This window comes from Mustelus asterias, chromosome 12 (assembly GCF_964213995.1).
Source record: "Mustelus asterias chromosome 12, sMusAst1.hap1.1, whole genome shotgun sequence".
In the NCBI taxonomy this organism is placed as follows: Eukaryota; Metazoa; Chordata; class Chondrichthyes; order Carcharhiniformes; family Triakidae; genus Mustelus; species Mustelus asterias.
Window position 1 is genome coordinate 111,081,469 of NC_135812.1, and position 19,535 is coordinate 111,101,003.

At 50.3% G+C, this 19,535-nt stretch overlaps 1 protein-coding gene across 1 annotated transcript in view; it reads right to left on the reverse strand.

The window, feature by feature from the left end:
- Positions 1-6,839: 6,839 nt before the first annotated feature.
- Positions 6,840-19,535, reverse strand: part of rab11fip4b (RAB11 family interacting protein 4 (class II) b) — a 40,914-nt gene continuing 28,218 nt past the window's right edge. Inside the window, exons 11-13 of the mRNA XM_078225885.1 lie at positions 10,622-10,780; positions 9,742-9,885; positions 6,840-6,956 (exon numbers count right to left, since the gene is read on the reverse strand). Coding sequence (XP_078082011.1) covers positions 6,840-6,956; positions 9,742-9,885; positions 10,622-10,780 — 420 coding nt within the window. The remainder of the gene's footprint in view (positions 6,957-9,741; positions 9,886-10,621; positions 10,781-19,535) is intronic.

Below are 19,535 nucleotides of genomic sequence, written 5' to 3' on the forward strand. Positions count from 1 at the left end.
TAATATTCACAATTTTACCTTCACTGAGGAATGAGGTTTCAACGTCTCTGAGAGATCCAGTCACTGAGATTGTGCAGCCGGAATGTTGTTGAAGTCGGGGAACTTCTTACCAGCAAACTGGGATAGCGAAAGGAACTGGAACCGGATATTTAACTGCGGAACCAGTTTGACAATGTCCCAGGAGTGAGGACAGGTTAACACTGCCCTGGTATTTGAAGGGATATAAAAAAGTATCAGGAGCAAGAAAATAAATCCTGTGATTGATAATGAAGGCCAACAGTAAAAGGTTTTAAAATAAAAATAGTGGCTAAGGGAAATGTGGGCTTACCCGTCAAGTAGAGACATTGGAAACGGAGTGATTATTATTGACAGGTAACCAAAAAGGTCTGGATTCACAAACACAGACTCGATCCCACCTCTTAGTACACGGTTTATATCAGCAAGTCAGTTGAAGAGTTGTGGAGAGTTAACAACCATTGATGTTTTATTCTCTGAGTTTTAGTTACCTGGTCCAAAAGATTCGAGCCCGTCAGATCCAAGGCAAGTTGGCAAATTGGATCCAAAATTGGCTTGTTAATAGGAGGCAAAGGGTGATGATGGAGGGTTGTGTTTGTGATTGGAAACCTGTGGCCAGCGGGTGTACCACAGGAATCAATGCTGGGAGCCTTGCTGTTTGTTATATACATTAATGACATGGATGTGAGTGTACAAGTCCATGGATCCCTGAAGGTGGCAGCACAGGTAGATAGAGTGGTGAAGATGGCATACGGAATGCTTGCCTTCATTAGCTGGGACATAGAATATAGGAGCAGGGAGGTCTTGGTACAACTTTATAAAACATTGGCCAGACCATAGATGGAGCACTGTGTGCGGTTCTGGTCACCACACTATCGGAAGGATGTGATTGCACTGGAGAGGGAGCAGAGGAGATTCACCAGGATGCTGCCTGGGATTGAAAGTTTCAGCTTTGAGGAGAGACTGGATAGGCTGGGTTTGTTTTCCCTGGAGCAGAGAACGCTGAGGGGGAGGGGAGGGGAGGGGAGGGGAGGGGAGGGGGGAATCTGATAGAGGGATACAAAATTGAGAGGCACAGATAGGGCAGATTGTAATAATCTTCTCCCTATGGCAGAGATGTCTAAGTAAGAAGTCTCACAACACCAGGTATATCAGAGTGAGTGTCACAGTGAGGGGGTGCGGGGTATATCAGAGGAGTGTGTCACAGTGAGGGGGTGCGGGGTATATCAGAGTGAGTGTCACAGTGAGGGGGTGCGGGGTATATCAGAGTGAGTGTCACAGTGAGGGGGTGCGGGGTATATCAGAGTGAGTGTCACAGTGAGGGGGTGCGGGGTATATCAGAGTGAGTGTCACAGTGAGGGGGTGCGGGGTATATCAGACTGAGTGTCACAGTGAGGGGGTGCGGGGTATATCAGAGTGAGTGTGTGTCACAGTGACGGGGTGCGGGGTATATCAGAGTGAGTGTGTGTCACAGTGAGGGGGTGCGGGGTATATCAGAGGAGTGAGTGTCACAGTGAGGGGGTGCGGGGTATATCAGAGTGAGTGTGTGTCAGTGAGGGGGTGCGGGGTATATCAGTGAGTGTGTGTCACAGTGAGGGGGTGCGGGGTATATCAGAGGAGTGAGTGTCACAGTGAGGGGGTGCGGGGTATATCAGAGGAGTGAGTGTCACAGTGAGGGGGTGCGGGGTATATCAGAGTGAGTGTCACAGTGAGGGGGTGCGGGGTATATCACAGTGTCACAGTGAGGGGGTGCGGGGTATATCACAGTGTCACAGTGAGGGGGTGCGGGGTATATCAGTGTTACAGTGAGGGGTGTGGGGTATATCAGAGTGTCACAGTGAGGGGTGTGGGGTATATCAGAGTGTCACAGTGAGGGGTGCGGGGTATATCACAGTGTCACAGCGAGGGGGTGCGGGGTATATCAGAGGAGTGAGTGTCACAGTGAGGGGGTGCGGGGTATATCAGAGGAGTGTGTCACAGTGAGGGGGTGCGGGGTATATCAGAGTGAGTGTCACAGTGAGGGGGTGCGGGGTATATCACAGTGTCACAGTGAGGGGGTGCGGGGTATATCACAGTGAGGGGGTGCGGGGTATATCACAGTGTCACAGTGAGGGGGTGTGGGGTATATCAGTGTTACAGTGAGGGGTGTGGGGTATATCAGAGTGTTACAGTGAGGGGTGCGGGGTATATCACAGTGTTACAGTGAGGGGGTGCGGGGTATATCACAGTGTTACAGTGAGGGGTGTGGGGTATATCAGAGTGTTACAGTGAGGGGTGCGGGGTATATCACAGTGTCACAGTGAGGGGGTGCGGGGTATATCACAGTGTCACAGTGAGGGGGTGCGGGGTATATCACAGTGTTCCAGTGAGGGATACGCGGTATTTCAGTGTTGGTTTACCAATTACTTGTGTGTGATTTGTGAGAGAGTTCTTGCGGTAAGTTTTACAGTCAGGTTGTGTCGACCTTCTTGTGATTTGGGTTGTTGTTGCTGTGAGGGGGGTGATGTGCTGAACATTCTCCATGGACTGGAGGTGAGGAGAGTGAGCTGGATTTGCTGAGATTTGTCTGGACTCTCCCCTGGGACAAGGCAGCTTCTGTCTGCCTGCGCCGTGGTCTCGCTGAGACACTGTGTGCGCCTCAGGTTGATGCAGTGAAGACAAAGAATTCAGAGACACACAATAAAACATTGCTGTGAGGTTTGAACATGCCAGGAGCAAAGGATTTATTTACAGATTGGAGCTGTTACCCACAACAGGGTAATGGACTGTGTGTCACACCCAGTGCTCTCAGCACCTGACACAAGAATTGTCGATCGACAGCTACAAGCTACAGGAATCAGACGTCGCTGATGACGCTTTGTACAATTTCTTTATTGAACTGAGACATCTCGTTCTTGGTATATCCTGGTGTGTGTGAAGAATATTCTAATTTTAGTCACAGAATGGTGAGGATATCAACACAGTAGCAGTTTATTGAGGAGTTAGTGTGGTGAATGATTATACTCTTCAAACTCTCCCCTTCTGCCATTAATCCCAGCCTGAATCTAAGACAAACTCCCAGGGAAAACAGACAAACTGACAAACTGTATCATAACTATAAAAATCGCTGCAGCGTTTGACAATGACAATGTGGCACATGGATAGAAATCTCAAAACTATTATATACACAATTTACACCTCACTGAAGGCCCCAATTTGACTGCAATGGGAGAGGGAGTGGATTTGGAAGCAGGAATGGGGCCGGGTTCATGTGCGTAGGGACAGACCTGGCTGAACATGGACTCACACATACACCAACCCACACACCCTCTCCCACACAGACACACCCACCCACTCACACACACACCCACCCACCCACACATACACACACACGACACACCCTCACACACAGACACACCCTCACACACAGACACACCCTCTCACACAGACACACCCTCTCACACAGACACACCCTCACACACACAGACACACCCTCACACACACAGACACACCCTCACACACACACACACACCCTCACACACACACACACACCCTCACACACACAGACACACCCTCACACAGACACACCCTCACACACAGACACACTCTCACACACACAGACACACCCTCTCACACAGACACACCCTCTCACACAGACACACCCTCTCACACAGACACACCCTCTCACACACACAGACACACCCTCACACACACAGACACACCCTCACACACACAGACACACCCTCACACAGACACACCCTCACACACAGACACACCCTCACACACACAGACACACCCTCTCACACAGACACACCCTCTCACACAGACACACCCTCTCACACAGACACACCCTCTCACACAGACACACCCCCTCACACAGACACACCCCCTCACACAGACACACCCCCTCACACAGACACACCCTCACACACAGACACAGCCAGGAACAATTCACATTTTCTTTGAAGGAAAAGGAGATTCTCTTTCTCCAGAAAAACCATTATTAAAATTATTAAAAGTGCAACATTGCTTCACTGCGGAATATTCCGGATGGAGCAAGCGCAAAATCCGCATATTCAACTAAAACGTCACGTTCTGTCTCTGCCAATAATATCACATTTCAATACTGTCCCACTCTGGCCATTCCAATACTGTCCCACTCTGGCCATTCCAATACTGTCCCACACGGTGGCCATTCCAATACTGTCCCACTCTGGCCATTCCAATACTGTCCCACTCTGGCCATTCCAATACTGTCCCACACGGTGGCCATTCCAATACTGTCCCACTCTGGCCATTCCAATACTGTCCCACTCTGGCCATTCCAATACTGTCCCACACGGTGGCCATTCCAATACTGTCCCACTCTGGCCATTCCAATACTGTCCCACTCTGGCCATTCCAATACTGTCCCACACGGTGGCCATTCCAATACTGTCCATTCTGGCCATTCCAATACTGTCCCACTCTGGCCATTCCAATACTGTCCCATTCTGGCCATTCCATTACTATCCCTCTCTTTCCCTCTTCACATTCCACTAAGATCGCTCTTTCTCCATTCTGACATACATTCCCTCAGCTGCTTGATGTACTGGAGGGGGGAGGGGGGGAGGGAGCTGGAGATCGGTCTGAGTGGGTGTTGGGGGGTGGGGGGGAGCTGGAGATCGGGCTGAGTGGGTGTTGGGGGGAGGCCGGTGGGTGTTTGGGAAGCTCCAAGATTTCAATGAAATGACTGGACAACTGAAACTTGTCTGGGAATCTTTGAGTCCGGAAGGTCCAGGAATATGTGGAGCTGCCTGGGATCTGGAATTCTGATGTGGAGATGCCGGCGTTGGACTGGGGTAAACACAGTAAGAAGTTTAACAACACCAGGTTAAAGTCCAACAGGTTTATTTGGTAGCAAAAGCCACACAAGCTTTCGGAGCTCCAAGCCCCTTCTTCAGGTGAGTGGGAATTCTGTTCACAAACAGAGCTTATAAAGACACAAACTCAATTTACATGAATAATGGTTGGAATGCGAATACTCACAACTGATCAAGTCTTTAAGAAACAAAACAATGTGAGTGGAGAGAGCATCAAGACAGGCTAAAAAGATGTGTATTGTCTCCCAGACAAGACAGCCAGACACTGCAGAGTCTCACTGGCTTTCTTGTCTGGAGACAATACACATCTTTTTAGCCTGTCTTGATGCTCTCTCCACTTACCTTGTTTTGTTTCTTAAAGACTTGATTAGTTGTGAGTATTCGCATTCCAACCATTATTCATGTAAATTGAGTCTGTGTCTTTATAAGCTCTGTTTGTGAACAGAATTCCCACTTACCTGAAGAAGGGGCTTAGAGCTCCGAAAGCTTGTGTGGCTTTTGCTACCAAATAAACCTGTTGGACTTTAACCTGGTGTTGTTAAACTTCTTATCTGGAATCCTGTCAGGGATCCAAGATCCAGTCTGGAATCCTGTCTGGCATCTGGGACCCTGCCTGGCATCTGGGACCCTGCCTGGGATCTGGGACCCTGCCTGGGATCTGGGTGTGGAGATGCCGGCGTTGGACTGGGGTAAACACAGTAAGAAGTTTAACAACACCAGGTTAAAGTCCAACAGGTTTATTTGGTAGCAAAAGCCACACAAGCTTTCGATCTGGGACCCTGCCTGGGATCTGGGATCAAGCATGGCCAATATGGGCCGCTTGCTTAGAGCAGTCAGCTTTGGCGCCGCTGTCTCAGGCTTGAGTCTGTTGCTCTCTGTAAGGTTTAGTTGGTGCAGAATCCCAGCACTGGGATCAGGGCCGGTGTATCAGAGACGTTCCCACATTGACCTGTCTTTTGTCCTGTAGCGGACTGTCCCAATCCAGAATTCTCCGGCTGTTCACGCCGGTGGCGTTCCCTGCTCCTGCCGATTGATTCCCGGTGGTGTGGGGTGTCTGCAGTGGGAATTGCGATTGACAGTGGCTGGAGCAGAGGATCCCAGCTCCAGCAAAGAGCACAGCATCCCCTGAGAGAAAGAGTTCGGGGACAGCAGAGAATCTCAGGCTCGGAGCTGTGAAAATTTGCAAAGAAATCCATTGGAAAACCCCCTCTCCCTCCCCAGACTCTCAACTTCAGAGCCAAAACCTTTCAAACATTTGAAAACTGTTTTCCTAAAAACATTCCAACAATATTGGAGCCGAGTCTTTGCTTCCATTTGGATCCAACCGGCTTCCGCCTTCCAGATCAGAGAACAACCCCCACCAACCCACCCACCCCCCCCCCCCACCCCCCCCCCCCACCCCACCAGACACCCCCTCAGACACCCAGACACCCCCCCACCCTTACACATATCCTCGACCCCCCCCCCCACACCCACCCATCCATGTCTGACCCCCCCACCTTCCCCAGACACTCCCCCAACACACAGATACCCCCAACCATCAACTCCCCCGACTCCCCACATTCCCCCCAGACACCCCCACCGCCCACTCTGTTCCCACTGAGGCTGTGTGGGGAATTGAGGATTCTTTGTTTGGGAGAGAGCAGCTGTTCTCCATTTTGGGGAATATCAGCTGAGTAGAAGCTGGCCCCTCCTCTTCCTTCGCTGCTTCCAGAAGCTTCTCAGGAATCAGTCTCTTGTGCGGATGATCAGATGAAGAAAATGTCAATCCTTCCACTCAAACTCCTTTTGTCACAGGATCAGGAAGTGCGAAAATCAATCCCAAATCACAGTGGATATTAGTTTAAATCGACATGTAACCAGGTAATGAACATTAATGTGAAGACAGCAAGAGATTGTCCAGCATCCAGCAGCAAAGCTGCCTCGTCAGTGGCCCCGGCCCCCACCACCCACACTCTTCATTCCACAGTTTCTCCCTTCATTTTATTTTTTGATTTCCAAAATGGAGGGGTTATGATCCAGAATGGCCAAGATTATCTTATCCATATATTGTCTCAGTCTCAAGTTAATCTCTTCCTGCTCCTGAAGAGCTTCCATCAGCTGCAAAAGAAAGCACAGGATTAGATCCAGAGTAAAGCTGTATAATCTCCAGGTCCATATGAATTGTGTCCTGGGCTGCTGTGGGAGGCAAGGGCGGAGATTGCAGGGGCTCTGACCCAAATCTTCAACTCTTCTCTAGCCATGGGGGAGGTGCCAGACGGCTGGAGAACAGCTAATGTGGTTCTGCTATTTAAGAAGGGTTGTAGAGAGAAACCAGGGAACTACAGATCAGCGAGTCTCACGTCAGTGGCAGGGAAACTATTGGGAGAAACGTCTGAAGGAGAGCATCTATCTCCACTTGGAGAGGCAAAGCTTGATCAGGGAGAGTCAGCATGGCTTTGTCAGAGGGAGGTCATGCCTAACAAATTTGATTGAATCTTTTGAGGAGGTGACCAGGTGTGTAGAGGAGGGGAGTGCAGTCGATGTAGTTTATACGGATTTCAGCAAAGTCTTTGACAAGGTCCCACATGGGAGACTTGTAAAGAAGGTAAATTCACACGGGATACAGGGTCATTTGATAAAGTGGATTCCAAATTGGCTCAGTTGTAGGAGACAGGGTGATGACAGAAGGCTGCTTCAGTGACTGGAAGCCAGTGTTCCGTGGTGTACCACAGGGATGCGTGCTGGGCTCCCTATTATTCGTCATTCATATAAATGACATTGATGACTATGTGGGGGTCGGATTAGTAAGTTTGTGGATGACACAAAGACTGGCCGGGTGGTTAACAGTGAGGCGGAGTGTCCTGGGCTACAAGAAGATATGGACAGAATGGTAAAATGGGCGGATAAGTGGCAGATGGAATTTAACCCTGAAACTACAGATCAGCGAGTCTCACGTCATTGGCAGGGAAACTATTGGGAGAAACGTCTGAAGGAGAGCATGTATCTCCACTTGGAGAGGCAAAGCTTGATCAGGGAGAGTCAGCCCTGAAACGTGTGAGGTGATGCACTTTGGAAGGAGTAATTTGACAAGAAAGTACTCAATGAACGGTAGGACACTGGGAAATTCTGTGGAACAAAGGGACAAAGTGTGTTTGTCCACAGATCTCTGGCAGTGGAAGGGAATGTTAGTAGGGTGGTGAAAAAGGCAAATGGGACACTTGCCTTTATCAATCGAGGTAGATTACAAAAGCAGGGAAGTCATGTTGGAGTTGTATAGAACTTTGGTGAGACCACAGCTGGAGCACTGTGTGCAGTTCTGGTCGCCACATTATTGGAAGGATGTGATTGCACTGGAGGGGGTGCAGAGGAGATTCACCAGGATGCTGCCTGGGAGGGAACATTGAAGTTATGAAGAGAGGTTGGATAGGCTTGGGCTGTTTTCACTGGAGCAGAGAAGACTGAGGGGCGACCTGATCGAGGTGTTCAAGATTATGAGGGGCATGGACAGGGTGGATAAGGAGCAGCTGTTCCCCTCTGTTGAAGGGTCAGTCACGAGGGGACACAGGTTCAAGGTGAGGGCAGGAGGTTTGGGGGGGATGTGAGAAAATACTTTTTTACCCAGAGGGTGGTGAGGGTCTGGAATGCGCTGCCTGGGAGGGTGGGGGAGGCGGGATGCCTCACATCCTTTAAAAAGTACCTGGATGAGTACTTGGCACATCATCACATTCAGAGCTATGGGCCGAGTGCCGAGAGATGGGATTATGTGGGAGTGCAGGTCTTTCTAATGTGTCAGTGCAGACTCGATGGGCTGAAGGGCCTCTTCTGCGCTGCATGATTCCATAAAGGTCCCTCTACACTGTCCCCATCAAACAATGATGTGGAGATGCCGGCGTTGGACTGGGATAAACACAGTAAGAGTTTTAACAACACCAGGTTAAAGTCCAACAGGTTTATTTGGTAGCAAATGCCATCAAATGTTTTCAAATGTCCCATCAAACAATCCCAGGGCAGGTACTCTGCCTCTGGTTCTAGACTCTGTCTATCTACCCTGTCTATTCTCAATAACAGCCTGAAAATTTCAATCAACTCTCCTCTTAACCTTCTGAACTTCAGGAAGACAACCCTAGTTTTTTATTCCTCCTCGTGATTTAACCCTTGAACTGCTGGTATCATTCTGGTAAATCTAACCAAGGCCAATCTATCCTTCCTAAGGTGTGGTTCCCAGAATTGATCACAGTAACTCCAGGTGTGATCTAACCAGGTCTTTGTATAGGTGAAGTATGGCTTTGACCTCCTTGTATTCTGGTCTCTAGATAGAAAGGCCAGAATTCCATTCTCCTTTCGGATTATTTCCTGTTCCTGTTCATGACGTTTTGATGATCGATTTCTCTGATTCTCGAAACTCTTTGAACCTCCACTGTTTCTAAGCTCTCACCATTTTGAAATATCCTGTTCTATACTTTTCAGGTTCAAAGTGGCCAACCTCACATTTCTCTCCATTGAACTTCATTGGTCACAATTTTCCCATTCACTTAATCTATCAGTATCTCTGTCATTTTAAACTTCCATCGATACAGCTTGCAATGTCACCCGTGTGCCCGCGCTTAACCCCGCAGTGCCCGCGCTTAACCCCGCAGAGCCCACGCTTAACCCCGCAGAGCCCGCGCTTAACCCCGCAGAGCCCGCGCTTAACCCCGCAGCGCCCATGCTTAACCCCGCAGAGCCCGCGCTTAACCCCACAGAGCCCGCGCTTAAGCCCGCAGAGCCTGCGCTTAAACCCGCAGAGCCCGCGCTTAACCCCGCAGAGCCCGCGCTTAACCCCGCAGTGCCCGCGCTTAACCCCGCAGTGATCAGTATTCATTGTATCAGCAGCTTTGAGCTGCCCTGTGATTGGTCACTTTACCTGGTCACGTGTCGCGGTGTCGATCTCCGCTGCCAGTGACTGGGCTTTCGTCTGTGTTGAAAATAGACTTTTTGCTTCGTACAAACTGAGGCTGAGAATCTGCCCGTTTAAATCATCATTCTGTTCTTTTAATCTCAAATTCTCCTGACAAAGGAGGAGAGTTTGTTCAGAAAATGTGCAGAGTTACTGACAATCACCATGGCAACAACACACTATGGGGTGTGGCTGATGTGCGAATCCCAGTCTCCTGGCCAATTGCTTTGCTCAAATCCCTGGACTGCAGTTTGCTGGAGCCCCGGGTGGGAGGTTCTGTCATCGCTGAGAGCAGCCAGACTCATCCTGCCCATCGCTCAGGGATAAAGTCCATGTCCCCAAGTGTCCCCCGTCAAACACCTTCCCCCGAGGACACTGCCCCATGAAATATCGCCGCTCTCCAATCCCCCCATCCAGAGCCTCCAATTGGACATCAGGAGGTGGAGTCGAGAAGGATGAGATTCTTCTCCCAGATGCTCGATTTAAAAACGAAATGGGAGAAAACTGAGGCTGATCCCAGAATCCAAAGCAATGAACCTAGGAGTCTTCCTTTGACCTGTGATTTCTCCCAACCTCCCCCGAATCCCATTTCCAAAGGCGCTGGCTGGGAGCAGCAGACATTCAACAGTGGGGGCATCACAGCCAGGCCCACCCCGGTTCAACCTGATAGTCACAGATACATCTCAGAGTGACTGTCACTCGGCAAGATGTCTCTCCCAGCACAAACAGTTGTGTCCTGGGGAACATTGTGCAATCAGGAGCAATCGTCCTGATCCTGGGCAGATGGTGAATAAGTTTGGTTTCAGTCAGTGGGATCGGAGCATCAGGAAAACACAAATTCATTTACCTGTTTCAAACGCTTGGCTTCATATTCCAGCTCCATCTCCTTGTTGCGGAAGCTGAATTCAATGGCACTGCACGTAGAGTTCCGGCCCCATCCTGCTCGCTCAGATTCCAATTTAAATAACTCTAAATATTCCAGCTCTTTGCGGAGGTCTTCAATCAGCTGGATGAGAGACACAGACACAGTGACGAACAGCTTGTTTGATATGTCACAGTGAAAAAAACCGAGTAAATACAACTTCTCTTTCTTACAGAACACTGGCCCCTTCCAGAACAATCCACTCAAAGAAAGATTGGCTCAAAGACATCGTGGGAATCCTGGCAGAAATGGAAATAAAAACTTACTTGTTTCTTATCTGAATCATCACAGTGACAATCAGACCCACGCAAACCCGGAACACGGAGTTCCAGTCCCGAAACACGGAGTTCCAGTCCCGAAACACGGAGTTCCAGTCCCGAAACACGGAGTTCCAGTCCCGAAACACGGAGTTCCAGTCCCGAAACACGGAGTTCCAGTCCCGGAACACGGAGTTCCAGTCCCGGAACACGGAGTTCCAGTCCCGAAACACGGAGTTCCAGTCCCGAAACACGGAGTTCCAGTCCCGAAACACGGAGTTCCAGTCCCGAAACACGGAGTTCCAGTCCCGAAACACAGAGTTCCAGTCCCGAAACACGGAGTTCCAGTCCCGAAACACGGAGTTCCAGTCCCGAAACACAGAGTTCCAGTCCCGAAACACAGAGTTCCAGTCCCGAAACACAGAGTTCCAGTCCCGGACCAGACCTGAAACACGGAGTTCCAGTCCCGAAACACGGAGTTCCAGTCCCGAAACACGGAGTTCCAGTCCCGGACCAGACCTGAAACACGGAGTTCCAGTCCCGAAACACAGAGTTCCAGTCCCGAAACACGAAGTTCCAGTCCCGAAACACAGAGTTCCAGTCCTGAAACACGGAGTTCCAGTCCCGAAACACAGAGTTCCAGTCCTGAAACACGGAGTTCCAGTCCCGAAACACGGAGTTCCAGTCCCGAAACACGGAGTTCCAGTCCCGAAACACGGAGTTCCAGTCCTGAAACACAGAGTTCCAGTCCTGAAACACGGAGTTCCAGTCCCGGACCAGACCCGAAACATGGAGTTCGAGTCCTGGACCAGACCCGAAACATGGAGTTCCAGTCCTGAAACACGGAGTTCCAGTCCCGAAACACGGAGTTCCAGTCCCGAAACACAGAGTTCCAGTCCCGAAACACAGAGTTCCAGTCCTGAAACACGGAGTTCCAGTCCCGGACCAGACCCGAAACATGGAGTTCGAGTCCTGGACCAGACCCGAAACATGGAGTTCCAGTCCTGAAACACGGAGTTCCAGTCCCGAAACACGGAGTTCCAGTCCCGAAACACGGAGTTCCAGTCCCGAAACACAGAGTTCCAGTCCTGAAACACGGAGTTCCAGTCCCGGACCAGACCCGAAACATGGAGTTCGAGTCCTGGACCAGACCCGAAACATGGAGTTCCAGTCCTGAAACACGGAGTTCCAGTCCCGAAACACGGAGTTCCAGTCCCGAAACACGGAGTTCCAGTCCCGAAACACGGAGTTCCAGTCCCGAAACACAGAGTTCCAGTCCCGAAACACGGAGTTCCAGTCCCGAAACACGGAGTTCCAGTCCCGAAACACGGAGTTCCAGTCCCGAAACACGGAGTTCCAGTCCCGAAACACGGAGTTCCAGTCCCGAAACACAGAGTTCCAGTCCCGAAACACAGAGTTCCAGTCCCGGAACACGGAGTTCCAGTCCCGAAACACGGAGTTCCAGTCCCGGAACACGGAGTTCCAGTCCCGAAACACGGAGTTCCAGTCCCGAAACACGGAGTTCCAGTCCCGAAACACGGAGTTCCAGTCCCGAAACACGGAGTTCCAGTCCCGAAACACAGAGTTCCAGTCCCGAAACACGGAGTTCCAGTCCCGAAACACGGAGTTCCAGTCCCGAAACACAGAGTTCCAGTCCCGAAACACAGAGTTCCAGTCCCGAAACACAGAGTTCCAGTCCCGGACCAGACCTGAAACACGGAGTTCCAGTCCCGAAACACGGAGTTCCAGTCCCGAAACACGGAGTTCCAGTCCCGGACCAGACCTGAAACACGGAGTTCCAGTCCCGAAACACAGAGTTCCAGTCCCGAAACACGGAGTTCCAGTCCCGAAACACAGAGTTCCAGTCCTGAAACACGGAGTTCCAGTCCCGAAACACAGAGTTCCAGTCCTGAAACACGGAGTTCCAGTCCCGAAACACGGAGTTCCAGTCCCGAAACACGGAGTTCCAGTCCCGAAACACGGAGTTCCAGTCCTGAAACACAGAGTTCCAGTCCTGAAACACGGAGTTCCAGTCACGGACCAGACCCGAAACATGGAGTTCGAGTCCTGGACCAGACCCGAAACATGGAGTTCCAGTCCTGAAACACGGAGTTCCAGTCCCGAAACACTGAGTTCCAGTCCCGAAACACAGAGTTCCAGTCCCGGACCAGACCTGAAACACGGAGTTCCAGTCCTGAAACACAGAGTTCCAGTCCCGAAACACGGAGTTCCAGTCCTGAAACACGGAGTTCCAGTCCCGAAACACGGAGTTCCAGTCCCGAAACACAGAGTTCCAGTCCCGAAACACAGAGTTCCAGTCCCGAAACACGGAGTTCCAGTCCCGAAACACAGAGTTCCAGTCCCGAAACACAGAGTTCCAGTCCCGAAACACAGAGTTCCAGTCCCGAAACACAGAGTTCCAGTCCCGAAACACAGAGTTCCAGTCCCGAAACACAGAGTTCCAGTCCCGAAACACAGAGTTCCAGTCCCGAAACACAGAGTTCCAGTCCCGAAACACAGAGTTCCAGTCCCGAAACACAGAGTTCCAGTCCCGAAACACAGAGTTCCAGTCCCGAAACACAGAGTTCCAGTCCCGAAACACGGAGTTCCAGTCCCGAAACACGGAGTTCCAGTCCTGAAACACGGAGTTCCAGTCCCGAAACACGGAGTTCCAGTCCCGAAACACGGAGTTCCAGTCCCGAAACACGGAGTTCCAGTCCCGAAACACGGAGTTCCAGTCCCGAAACACGGAGTTCCAGTCCTGAAACATGGAGTTCCAGTCCTGAAACACGGAGTTCCAGTCCCGAAACACGGAGTTCCAGTCCCGAAACACAGAGTTCCAGTCCCGGACCAGACCTGAAACACGGAGTTCCAGTCCTGAAACACAGAGTTCCAGTCCCGGACCAGTCCTGAAACACAGAGTTCCAGTCCTGAAACACAGAGTTCCAGTCCCGAAACACGGAGTTCCAGTCCTGAAACACGGAGTTCCAGTCCTGAAACACGGAGTTCCAGTCCCGAAACACGGAGTTCCAGTCCCGAAACACAGAGTTCCAGTCCCGAAACACAGAGTTCCAGTCCCGAAACACAGAGTTCCAGTCCCGAAACACAGAGTTCCAGTCCCGAAACACAGAGTTCCAGTCCCGAAACACAGAGTTCCAGTCCCGAAACACAGAGTTCCAGTCCCGAAACACAGAGTTCCAGTCCCGAAACACAGAGTTCCAGTCCCGAAACACAGAGTTCCAGTCCCGAAACACAGAGTTCCAGTCCCGAAACACAGAGTTCCAGTCCCGAAACACAGAGTTCCAGTCCCGAAACACAGAGTTCCAGTCCCGGACCAGACCTGAAACACGGAGTTCCAGTCCTGAAACACGGAGTTCCAGTCCCGAAACACGGAGTTCCAGTCCCGAAACACAGAGTTCCAGTCCCGAAACACAGAGTTCCAGTCCCGAAACACAGAGTTCCAGTCCCGGACCAGACCTGAAACACGGAGTTCCAGTCCTGAAACACGGAGTTCCAGTCCCGGACCAGACCCGAAACATGGAGTTCGAGTCCTGGACCAGACCCGAAACATGGAGTTCCAGTCCCGGACCAGACCTGAAACATGGAGTTCGTGTCCCGGACCAGACCTGAAACATGGAGTTCGTGTCCCGGATCAGACCTGAAACACAGAGCTCGAGTCCCGGATCAGAATCCCAAATTACATCAGGACGTCAGACCCCAACAATGTTTCTATTTTGGGATAAATGTGAGGAAAGGATATTTCCTTCCAGGAATTAGTCCACTGACAAATTAGGGATTTTTACAATAAAACAAACTTTATTTAATAAAGTTTTAATGTAACTAGAAGCAATATTTAAAATTGAAAAAAAAAGCAACTTGACTTTCTCGCTTATCACTGTTTCAGTTCCAGGTAAACCACATTCATACATAAATCAAATCAACCTTTAAATAAATACAATTAGCAAACAGACATCTTAGAATCTTAGAAACAGCACAGAAAGCGGCCATTCGGCCCATCGAGTCTGCACCGACCACAATCCCACCCAGGCCCTACCCACTTATCCCTACATATTTACCCATTAATCCCTCTAACCTACGCATCTCAGGATACTAAGGGGCAATTTTAGCATGGCCAATTAACCTAACCCGCACATCTTTGGACTGTGGGAGGAAACCGGAGCACCCGGAGAAAACCCACGCAGACACGAGGAGAATGTGCAAACTCCACACAGACAGTGACCCAAGCCGGGAATCGAACCCAGGTCCCTGGAGCTGTGAAGCAGCAGTGCTAACCACTGTGCGACCGTGCCACCCTATACTTGCTTTAACATTTGTTAATGGTCTTGAGGTTTTCAGAGAGTGATACAACTCCAGAAGCCTGCAAATTATTCTAAATTCAACAAGGCTTCAGCTGTAAACTGCTTCCTGTAAAAGCTTTCCTTTTGTTTGCACCTAAATCACACAATCATATGACCCTGTCCACCACTTGAATCAGAAATCTCAGGAGAACTCAAATAAACAAAGGTCCATTAGCTTTACTTAAAATAACCACTGGCAAGATTGAGATGAGTAATTCTCCAGAGTCTGACCTGCATTCCCTACAAACATGCTGACTGCCTGGGGCCTAACGCTGAATTTTTAAACATTCCCTTCAAACACAGAAATACAACACATATATATCTATTCCTATCAACGGCACAGCATTATCACACACGGTTAAGTCAGAACCCACAAGGAGGCTTCTGTTTCACACACAAGTGCATCAGGGGAGATTTCTGTGCCTGTGTGTAGAGTCCTGCTGAGGACGGAGCCACGTTAGACCTGGTCCTCGGGAACGAATCCGGGCAAATGGCCAAAGTGTCAGTGGGCGAGTGTTCTGGGATAGTGACCATAACTCTGTAAGTTTCAAAGTCATTCTGGAAAGATATAAGGATAGTCCAGTAATCAAGGGCCCGATTCTCCCATCGCGACCCACAACTTTACTGTCGGGTTGTGGTGGGAGACACAGGTCTCTGGCCTTGAACAGGGATTTACCCATCCGCCGGGAACACATGCACATCTCCCAGAGCCGGAGAACAGTCGCCGGTCAGACCACTCTGGAAACCAGCGGGAAGGCAGATCAGTCATTTAAATCTGTTTTAAGTATGTTTATTAGTTCATTATCGGGACCTTTCAGATCCCGATTGAATTCCCCACCCCACCAGAACTACTTCATTCTGTCGGGGTTCAGAATAGCTCCCCACATTCAGGGAACAAGCGGGAGACCCTGCCGGAATGAAGGGGGGGGGGGGGCAATCAGGGCTCCCCAGGGGTCGGGTGGCGGGAAGGCGGTGCTCCCTGGGCATGGGCCCCTGGCACTGCCCGAGGGGCACCTTGGCACAGTGCCAAGGGGACGGGGCCTAGGGGCGATTGGTGGGGATCCCGCTGCCACTCCGCATTGGGATCGGTCTGGGATGGAGGGAGGGCAACGGTCAGGGCGGGCTGCGGGGGTGGTCTACCGGGGGGAGGGCTGCCTCTGGGAGGTCTGCGGGGGTGGTCTACCGGGAGGTGGGGCAAAATCGCCACTGCTGGGTGCGGGGGGGGGGGGGGGGGGGGCTGGACATCAGGGAGCTCCGGGGCGGGGCGGGGGGAGATCAGGGCTGACCTGGGAATTGTTGTGGGGGTCACGATTGGGCCATGGTGGAGGGGGGGGGCTGAAGGGGTAGCACTGCAGGGGTCCCGGGCTGCCAGCGATAAGCTGGTCAGCAAATGAAGAGATTGACAGATCGGGGCCACTGCGCATGCGCAGAGTTTCAGAACTGTCAGACTCCGGTGTGAATAGGCCCCACCCCTCTGGGTTTTTAATAAGATTCACGATTGGGACCTCTGCAGTGCACAGAGTGCGGAGATTCAGCTCTGAAACTCACTGAAAAAACAGTCGTGATCTCGATCAGCTTTCCCACCAATTCAGCACTTTTGGGAGAATCTCTCCCCCCAGTTTCTGAATTGGGGAAAGGCCGATTTCAACATCATTCGACAGGATCTGGTAAACACAGACTGGGAGCAGCTGCTCGCAGGGAAAGCTCCATTTGGAAAGTGGGAGTCTTTTAAAAATGAAATAGTGAGAGTTCGGGGTCAACGCGTTCCTCTCAGGGTGAATGGCGAGGACGGCGAGTCCTGGGAACACTGGATGTCGAAGGATATCGAGGGCTTGATAATGAAAAAGGAAGCATGTGGTAGGTATAGAACACTATAAACGGGGGGACCCTTCAGGAGTACAGAGAGGGTGTGGGGGGGGGGAGCTTAAAGATAAATCAGGAGGGCAAAGAGGGGCCACAGAATAGCATTGGCAGATAAGATAAAGGAAAACCCCAAAGCATTTTATATTAAGAGTAAGAGGATGAGAAGGGAGAGAGTGGGGGGCCCATTAGAAACCAAATGGGGATCTGTGCGTGAAGCCAGAGGCCGGAGCAAGGTCTGAACTGAATATTTTTCACCCGTATTCACCAAGGAGAAAGACATTGCAGCCGGAGATTTCAGTTGGGACGGTGAGGTTCTAGAGCACTTTAGATTAATAAGGAGGAGGTATTAGATATTTTAGGGGGCATAAAGGTGCACAAATCCCCAGGGCCTGATGAGATGTATCCCAGGCTGCTGTTGGTGGTCAGGGAGGAGATTGCAGGGGCCCTGACGTTGATATTTAACTCTTCACTGGCCATAGGTGAAGTCATGATGTGGAGATGCCAGCGTTGGACTGGGGTAAACACAGTCAGAAGTTTAACAACACCAGGTTAAAGTCCAACAGGTTTATTTGGTAGCAAAAGCCACACAAGCTTTCGGAGCCGTAAGCCCCTTCTTCAGGTGAGTGGGAATTCTGTTCACAAACAGGGCATATAAAGACACAAACTCAATTTACATGAATAATGGTTGGAATGCGAATACTTACAGCTAATCAAGTCTTTAAGAAACAAACAATGTGAGTGGAGAGAGCATCAAGACAGGTTAAAGAGATGTGTATTGTCTCCAGACAGGACAGCCAGTGAAACTCTACAGGCCCAGGCAAGCTGTGGGGATTACAAGTAGCGTGACATGAACCCAATATCCATGTTGAGGCCATCCTCATGTGTGCGGAACTTGGCTATCAGTTTCTGCTCAGCGACTCTGCGCCGTCGTGTGTCGTGAAGGCCGCCTTGGAGAACGCTTACCCGAATATCAGAGGCCGAATGCCCGGGGCATTCCACAGGGAATTCCACAGATTCACAACCCTTTGTGTGAAGAAGTTCCTCCTCAACTCAGACCTAAATCTGCTTCCCCTTATTTTGAGGCTATGCCCCCTAGTTCTAGTTTCATCCGCCATTCATCTTCTGAATTCCAATGAGTATAGCCCCAGTCTACTCACTCTCTCCTCATAAGCCAACCCTCTCAACTCCAGAATCAACCTAGTGAATCTCCTCTGCAACCCCTCCAGTGCCAGTATATCCTTTCTCAAGTAAGGAGACCAAAACTGTACACAGTACTCCAGGTGTGGCCTCACCAGCACCTTATACAGCTGCAACATAATCACGCTGTTTTTAAACTCCATCCCTCTAGCAATGAAGGACAAAATTTCATTTGCCTTCTTAATTACCTGCTGCACCTGCAAACCAACTCCTTGAGATTCCTGCACAAGGACACCCAGGTCCCTCTGCACAGCAGCATGCTGCAATTTTTTACCATTTAAATAATAGTCCATTTTGCTGTTATTCCTACCAAAATGGATGACCTCACATTTACCAACATTGAACTCCATCTGCCAGACCCTCGCCCACTCGCTTAGACTATCTATATCCCTTTGCAGACTTTCAGTGTCCTCTGCACACTTTGCTCTGCCACTCATCTTAGTGTCATCTTAGCGAATTTTGACACACTGCACTTGGTCCCCAACTCCAAATCATCTGTGTAAATCGTAAACAATTGCGGTCCCAACACTGATCCCTGAGGCACACCACTAGTCACTGATCGCCAACCAGAAAAACACCCATTTACCCCCACTCTTTGCTTCCTGTTAGTTAACCAATCCACTATCCATGCTAATACATTACCCGTAACACCATGCACCTTTACCTTATGCAGCAGTCTTTGGTGCGGCACCTTGTCAAATACCTTCTGGAAATCCAGATACACCACATCCACGGGTTCCCCATTGTCCACTGCACATGTAATGTTCTCAAAGAATTCCACCAAATTAGTCAAACATGACCTGCCCTTCATGAACCCATGCTGCATCTTACCAATGGGACAATTTATATCCAGATGTCTCGCTATTTCTTCCTTGATGAAAGATTCAAGCATTTTCCTGCTACAGAAGTTAAGCTAACCGGCCTATAGTTACCCGCCTTTTGTCTACCTCCTTTTTTAAACAGTGGTGTCACATTTGCTGTTTTCCAAACTGCATCGATGACATTTTCTTCCTTTGGACTCATGGTGAGCAATCACTGAAACAACTATATGATGACATCAACAAGTTCCATCCCACCATCAGACTCACCATGGACTACTCTCCGGAATCGGTTGCATTCTTGGACACACGCATCTCCATTAAGGACGGTCACCTCAGCACCTCA